The 7,248-nt window shown below is 61.6% G+C and overlaps 1 protein-coding gene across 4 annotated transcripts in view; it reads left to right on the top strand.

Moving 5' to 3' along the window:
* The first annotated feature begins 320 nt into the window (after nt 1-320).
* Nucleotides 321-7,248, top strand: part of RUSC1 (RUN and SH3 domain containing 1) — a 10,184-nt gene continuing 3,256 nt past the window's right edge. The window contains exons 1-9 of one of the 4 annotated variants that reach the window (XM_037735311.1): nt 321-458; nt 1,140-2,591; nt 2,858-3,268; nt 4,318-4,416; nt 4,573-4,649; nt 4,777-4,951; nt 5,028-5,133; nt 5,299-5,345; nt 6,037-6,589. In XM_037735311.1, the coding sequence (XP_037591239.1) occupies nt 1,226-2,591; nt 2,858-3,268; nt 4,318-4,416; nt 4,573-4,649; nt 4,777-4,951; nt 5,028-5,133; nt 5,299-5,345; nt 6,037-6,589 (2,834 nt within the window). In that variant the 5' untranslated portion in view covers nt 321-458; nt 1,140-1,225. Of the gene's footprint in view, nt 459-1,096; nt 2,592-2,857; nt 3,269-3,409; nt 4,015-4,317; nt 4,417-4,572; nt 4,650-4,776; nt 4,952-5,027; nt 5,134-5,298; nt 5,346-6,036; nt 6,590-7,248 lie in introns of those variants that run through there. The other 3 variants (XM_037735312.1, XM_037735313.1, XM_037735314.1) reach the window with 3 other exon arrangements.

The raw sequence follows: 7,248 nt of genomic DNA on the forward strand, positions 1-7,248 counted from the left end.
CCCCAGCTATCTTTCTGGGGCTTGCGCGCAAAATCTACAAGCGGAAAAAGTGACCTAGAGACTGCAAGGGCGGATAGGAGGCTCTCAATAAATAAATTATTGTGTAATTTTGTGGTTCTGTTCATGCTTGGCCCAGCCGGAGTCTGGTTCTCTCTAGAATGCTCGGAGTGGGGTGCTGGGAGGACTCGGTGCACGGAAGCAGAACCCAGGGGCCTTGGCACCGGGGCCCCTTGGGGCCAAAAGCTTAGGATACAGCCAACCCGCTGGGCGGGTGACACCAGACTCTAAGCGCTAGGGGCGGGGCCGAGCTACGCCACGCCCATGCGCGAAGGGGTGCAGCTGCGCGGCGAAGAGTGGGTTGTCCTAGAGCCCCTCCCCGCCTGCTCTGTGCCCCGCCGGGCGGGGACCGTGGGAGCCGCGGACAAGCCCAAGGCCGGAGCGGTTCCAGGAGGACCCTGGTGAGGAGGGCTCGGCCCATGGGTGTAGACCGATAGACCAGGGTACGCGGGGCGGGGCCGGACAAATGAATAGAGAAAGGGTGCGGTGGTGGCTGAATGATGGAGACGGATGCGGAGAGAATGGACACACCGCTGTTCCAAGGGGCGAGGGCGCAGGCTGGAGCCCAGCCGAGGCAGCCGGCGGATGCGGAGTTGAGAAGCTGATGGCTGCTCCATCCTTTTCTCCTCCAGCCGTCACCCTTTTTCTGCATTTACCAGGCAAACTCTGCATATTGCCCCACCCCCATCCCCTGCCTCCTTTCAGGGCATCTGGGTGGGTCTCCTTGGGTCCCTTAATCTGGGAGTAAGGGGTAGGCTGGAGGTCAGGGCCAGTTTGCGGCAGCAGGGACCCGGCAGTCCATTCTGGGCCCCGACCTCTTCCAGGCCTCCGCCCCTCTTCGGAGATCCACAGCGCAGCCGCGTTCTCTTACCCTCCCCGCTCCATTCCCGGGGGGTTACATTCGACTCCACCTGCAAACACTGCAGTGAAAACTAATGGCCAGTCGATTGCGATTTGCATCTCATTGAAATATCTTTCAAAGCAGTCAGAGCCTTCAGGCCTGCTGCTGCCGTCAGTCACCTCGGTGTCCTTCCCGCAGCTCTTGTCCTCACTGGCTGGGCTTCGCCACCCCTGTCTTCTAGGTCTTCACCTGTGGTTGCCAGGTAGGTGGATGTGAGAGACCCAATCCTCCTGGTGTTCTAGAGGCCATCCCATCGCCGCTGGCACAATGCTGTCCCCTCAGAGAGCTTTACTCTGCAACCTCAACCACATCCATCTCCAGCACGTCTCCCTGGGCCTGCACTTGTCCCGCCGTCCTGAGCTACGGGAGGGGCCCTTGAGCACACCCCCTCCCCCAGGAGACACTGGGGGCAAGGAGAGCAGGGGTCCCTGCAGTGGCACCTTGGTGGACGCCAATTCCAACAGCCCAGCTGTGCCCTGCCGGTGCTGCCAAGAGCACAGTCCGGGCCTAGAAAACCGGCAGGACCCGTCACAGGAGGAAGAGGGGGCTGCCTCTCCCTCAGACCCAGGCTGCTCATCCTCGCTCAGCTCCTGCTCAGATCTTAGCCCCGATGAGTCCCCTGTCTCTGTCTACTTGCGGGACCTCCCTGGTGATGAGGATGCCCACCCTCAGCCCAGTATCATCCCCCTGGAGCAGGGCTCCCCACTGGCTTCAGCAGGCCCTGGCACCTGCTCACCGGACAGCTTCTGCTGCTCTCCTGATTCCTGCTCCGGAGCTACTTCTTCACCCGACCCTGGCCTGGACTCGAACTGCAATGCCCTGACCACCTGCCAGGACCTCCCTTCCCCAGGCTTGGACGAAGAAGACGAGAGCGCGGAGCAGGATCTCCCTACCTCGGAGCTCTTGGAGGTGGATGACGGGAAAATCGACGCTGGGAAAACGGAGCCCAGTTGGAAGATTAACCCCATTTGGAAAATTGACACAGAGAAAACTAAAGCTGAATGTAAAATCACTGAAAACAATAACACTGGTTGGAAAAACAACGGGAATGTTAACTCTAGCTGGAAAAGTGAACCTGAAAAATTTGACTCTGGTTGGAAAACCAACACAAGAATAACTGATTCTGGCTCGAAAACAGATGCAGGGAAAATTGATGGAGGATGGAGAAGTGACGTCAGCGAGGAGCCGGTGCCCCACCGGACAATCACGTCCTTCCACGAGCTGGCCCAGAAGCGCAAGCGGGGCCCAGGGCTGCCCCTCGTCCCGCAGGCCAAGAAAGATCGCAGTGACTGGCTCATAGTCTTCTCGCCCGACACCGAGCTGCCCCCGTCGGGGTCGCTGGGCGGCTCCTCTGGACCTCCTCGGGAAGTCACCACCTTCAAGGAACTCCGGTCCCGAAGCCGGGCCCCACCCCCGCCAGTCCCGCCTCGAGACCCCCCAGCAGGCTGGGCTTTGGTCCCGCCCCGGCCCCCACCCCCACCTGTCCCTCCCCGAAGAAAGAAGAACCGACCAGGACTGCAGCCCATAGCGGAAGGGCAGTCCGAGGAGAGCCGGGCTATCAGCCCCGCAGCTGGTGAGGAGGCCCCAGCCGCGAAGGAGCCGAAGGAGCCGGGCGCGCAGGCCGGCCTGGAGGGTAAGAGGTTGTCAGAAGCGGGAGGAGGGCTGGGCTTCGGCCGCTCACGCCTCCTAGCCTTCCAACCCCGCCCCCTGTCTTCCCTCCATTCTGTGTCTCCCATCCTCCGGGGCCCTTCTACCAGGGAGCGCTCCGGGAAAGGGAAACTGGTCATTGGGTTACGGGACTAACTCTTTGCTCCCTCTTTTTCCTGCCCCTCCTTGCCTGGCTGCCCATCCCGCTGCCCTCCTTCCCTCTGCGCCTGGCCCCGCCAATCCTGCCTGCAGCCGGTCCCCTCCTGCTCCCTCCGCCCCTGGTTTTCCGGTTCTCGGCCGACGGGCGCCCCCTGTTGGAGGGTGGGGGCGCGGGCGCAGCTGGGTCTCTGCTCCTGGCGCCTCTGGCCGGGTGGCCCGGCGCCGGGCTGCGGCTGCTGGGGGCGCCGACCCCCCCAGAGGAACAGCTGCTGCCGATCCGCCTGTCCCCAGTGGGAGCCTATTCGCCTCCGACTCGGGGAGCCTTGCCCTGCCTGGCCAGCCCCGAGCTGGCACTGCTGCTATCCCCGCTCTTTCCCAGAAGTAGCACCTTCCCCGCCGCGGCTCCCCCACCCCGCCAGGTACCCGCCCCCCCGCTGCCACCGCAACCTCGTCCGCCGAAGGCCCCTCGCTGGACCAGGAGCCCATCGCCTCAGCCCAGGCTACGTAAGACGGACCCGGGCAAGCCCCGCGGGCCACGCCTCTGGCGGGCCACCCCGCCCACCCCAAAGCCCCTTCCACTCTCGTCCGACCCCGTTTTCGCTTTTTCTCCGGGGTTGCTCGGCTTGGTCCAGCCCTTCAGTTTCGGCCAACTCCAAGCAAGTTAGTTGGTCTTGGGGAGTCTGGCCACGTTCCTCGTGGTGGAGGGGGGAGCTGTTGCCCTTTCTGTTCCGTGGCCCGGTCCCCTCTCCCAGACACGCCTGGGCATAGTGGACGCGGGCTTACCCAGCCTCCATGCCAAGTCTAAGAGGGTCCCAGCGAGTCTTTTGTTAGGGACTTTGGGTCACACGGTCCGTGGAATTCCTTGGGCTATGCAGCTCGGGCCTGTCCCCCACCTTGTTCTGGATGGGTGGAGGGTGAAGTTCCCGGGAGCTCATTGGTACTAGAGGTTCTGACCACGTCCTCTCCTCGAGTCCAGTCCCACGCCAGCTGAAGGGGCACCCTCCGCCGAGGGGCTGCTACGGGATCCGGGTTTCCCCTTTCCGGCGCCTTCCAGCCTCCCAATCCTCGGGTCTCGCCTCCCTCCGTCTCCTCCCTTTTCCCCTCTGTCTGTCTTTCCATTGGGCCATACCGCCCACGTGCTCTCCCGGGCCCCGCAGGCTGGACGCGGCCCTGGGGCTGTGCGCAGGGCTGCTCCTCCCTCCCGCGCCCTGTCCTCTCCGGCCCTACAGGCCTAGCGGGGTAGGCGGGAGGTGAGCTTGGCCATCCCGCTCCCGGATTTCCGGGATCCTGGAGGTGGGGGGGCGGCTGTGGCCTGAGGGAGGGCACCGGGAACCGGGGTGGGCCTGGGGACACCTAGTGCTGGGAAGTGGCAGGATTTCTCTCGGGAGCCCGGGTCGAGCTGCCCCGTGCTCCAGGCGGCCCTGCGCCTCATCTCCCCAAGACCCTTCGGGGACAGAGCGCTGCAGACCCGCGGGAGACAACTTGTGCGGGAGCCCGGAGTCCTCGGAATAATCCTTGGTAAGTGTCACCACGTCCTTCTTCCCTTACCCCAGTCCGTAGTTCGTGGTCGTTCGCCGGTGTCCCCGGGGCCCAGCGGCTGTGGATGGCAGAAACCCAGAGTGGGACTGGTCAGCTGCAGGAGCAGAAGAAAGGTAGGGCACCCTGACTCCCGACCCCGCGCTGCCAAAGGAACCACCCCTCGCCCCGGCCCTGCTCTCTGGCTGTCAGGAGCCAGTCTCTCCACGCCTCTCGGGCAAGCCTGGGTAGGGGCGCGGCCTCCTAGCGTCTTCCCTTTTCCGCCCCTCCAGGTCTCCTGATAGCTGTCAGCGCCTCCGTGGATAAAATCATCTCGCATTTCGGGGCCGCCCGGAATTTGGTGCAGAAGGTGAAGGTGGCTGGGGGGAGGCTGTTGGGGACGAGGAGAGTCATGGAGCTCCGCGGGGGGTGCGGGAACGGTTGGCAGGAGGTGGCTGAAGGGATCTCTGGACCCATCCGCATCGCGCCGCCTCCAGGCCCAGTTGGGTGATAGCCGGCTGAGCCCGGATGTGGGGCACCTGGTGCTGACCACCCTCTGCCCGGCCCTCCATGCCCTGGTGGCGGACGGGCTGAAGCCTTTCCGGAAGGACCTCATCACCGGGCAGCGCAGGAGCAGCCCCTGGAGCGTGGTGGAGGCATCCGTCAAGCCAGGTGAGCTGGGAGGGCGTGGGACCCGACAGTGCACAGGGCAGGGCCGGGCTTGGCTGACTTCACCCCACGTTCTCAGGCTCCAGCACCCGCTCCCTGGGAACCCTGTACAGCCAGGTCAGCCGTCTAGCTCCGCTGAGCAGCAGCCGTAGCCGCTTCCATGCCTTTATCCTGGGCCTCCTCAAGTGAGTTGCTTTCTTCCCAGTGCCCTTCCCACGACCTGGGACCGCAGGAGCATCATGGGTGGGACACAGGAGTAGTGCCTGACATCCCCAGAGAAGGCCTCCCCTCTTCCAGTCTTTTCTCCCGTCCTCCGCCTCCTTGAACTTCCATTCCCTTTTCTCCCTCAGCACCAAGCAGTTGGAGCTGTGGTTTTCCAGCCTCCAGGAAGATGCAGGTCAGAGGCTCAGATGGGAGAGGATGGGGCTGATGGGCTGAGAGGACGGGAAGGAAAGGGTTCTTTCCTGCTGGTTCCCACTGGTGCCAGAATGCCATTAAGCCAGATCTCCGATCTTATTACTCTCCTAATTGAAACTCTTCCATGGAGGCCCGTCGCCCATAAGATGAAAGACCCAAAGCCTTGGCTGTCTGGCCTGTGCCCTCTTTCCCTGAAGGCCAGGGCTTTTCCTGGTCTTGCCAAGTCTTCCCACCTGGCCCTTCTCGCTCCAGGGCCCTGCATATGCTGTTCCTCCACCTAGAATCAGCCCCCCTGTCCCTCTTCCTTCCTCATTAACTGTCATTCATCCTTTGAGTCCTTTCCCAGTGATGCCCTACCTTTACCCTCAGACTAGGCCAACCCCCACCCCGTTTGTGCCTCTATGGCCCTCTTGTCCTCCTCTGTAGCCTTTGCACTGTCACTGAGTTACTTGTCGCCACTTGCTGTGTGTGTGTGTGTGTCTTCCTCTTTGGGCTAGGTTCCATGCAGGCAGGGATGTCAGTCCTAGAGCCCACCACATCCTTCCTCCTCTCTGCCCCCGTGCCCAGCAGAGTGAGGCCTGGGAGGATGTGTGCTGAGCAGTGGTCTGCTCTGGGGGGTCCTCTGGGACTAGGTCCAGGGCAGGAGCTGATGTTGGCCTGCTCTTTTCCAGGCCTGCTCTCCCTCCTGTACCTGCCCACAGGATTCTTCTCCCTGGCCCGCGGTGGCTGTCCCTCCCTGTCCACAGAGCTGCTACTCCTGCTGCAGCCATTGTCAGTGCTCACCTTCCACCTGGACTTGCTCTTTGAGCACCACCACCACCTGCCCCTGGGCCCACCTCAGGCCCCTGCCCCTCCAGGCCCACCTCCGGCTCTGCAGCAGACTATGCAAGCCATGCTGCACTTGGGGGGCCGGCTGGCCCAGAGTCTTCGGGGGACTTCCAAGGAGGCTGCTCCAGACCCCTCAGACTCCCCAAACCTTCCCACACCAGGGAGCTGGTGGGAGCAGTTGACCCAGGCCTCCCGGGTCTATGCCTCTGGGGGCACTGAGGGCTTCCCTCTTTCCCGATGGGCACCGGGGCGTCATGGGACTGGAGCTGAAGAAGGTGCACAGGAGAGACCCCTGCCCACAGAGGAAACGGTGCCAGGCAGGGGCCTTTGGCTGGGAAGGCTATTTGGAGTGCCTGGGGGCACCACAGAAAATGAGAGTGGAGCCCTCAAGTCCAGGTAATGGGGTACCTTGTCCTCTCTAAGACCTTCTGACTCTCTCTGATCTCTTAGTGGGCTCATTTGAAACTGTCTAGTGATGATCCTTTAGGGCAGAAGGTGGCAGTCTGTTTTTCTACAGCCATGAGCTAAAAATGGCTACATTTTAATGGTTATATTAAGTGCCTACATAATGATCTTGATTTTCTCCCTTGGCCCTAGGGCCTAAAATACAGTTATCCCTACTTACATGTGGGGAATTGGTTCTGGGACCCTCACATACACTCAAGTCCGAGCATACTCAGTCGATGTGTAGGAAAAGACAGTCCTCGCGGTACATGCGGGTTTCACATCCAAGAATACTGTATTTTCTGTTCGGTTGAAAAAAACCTGCATATAGGTGGACCTGTGCATTTGAAACCTGCTTTGTTCAAGAGTCAACTGTCTTTACTATCTGGTCCTTTAGAAAAAAGAAAAACAGCCTGGGCAACATGGTGAAACCCTATCTCTACAAAAAAGTACAAAAATTATCTGGGCATGGTGGCAGAAAACTTGCCAACCCCTGGCCTAGCATGCTGGCTCACTCCTGTAATCCCAGCACTTTGGGAGGCCGACACGGGTGATTAACCTGAGGTCAGGAGTTCGAGACCAGCCTGGCCAACATGGTGAAACCCCGTCTC

This window comes from Cebus imitator, unplaced genomic scaffold, assembly GCF_001604975.1.
Source record: "Cebus imitator isolate Cc_AM_T3 unplaced genomic scaffold, Cebus_imitator-1.0 Scaffold776, whole genome shotgun sequence".
NCBI classification, from domain to species: domain Eukaryota; kingdom Metazoa; phylum Chordata; class Mammalia; order Primates; family Cebidae; genus Cebus; species Cebus imitator.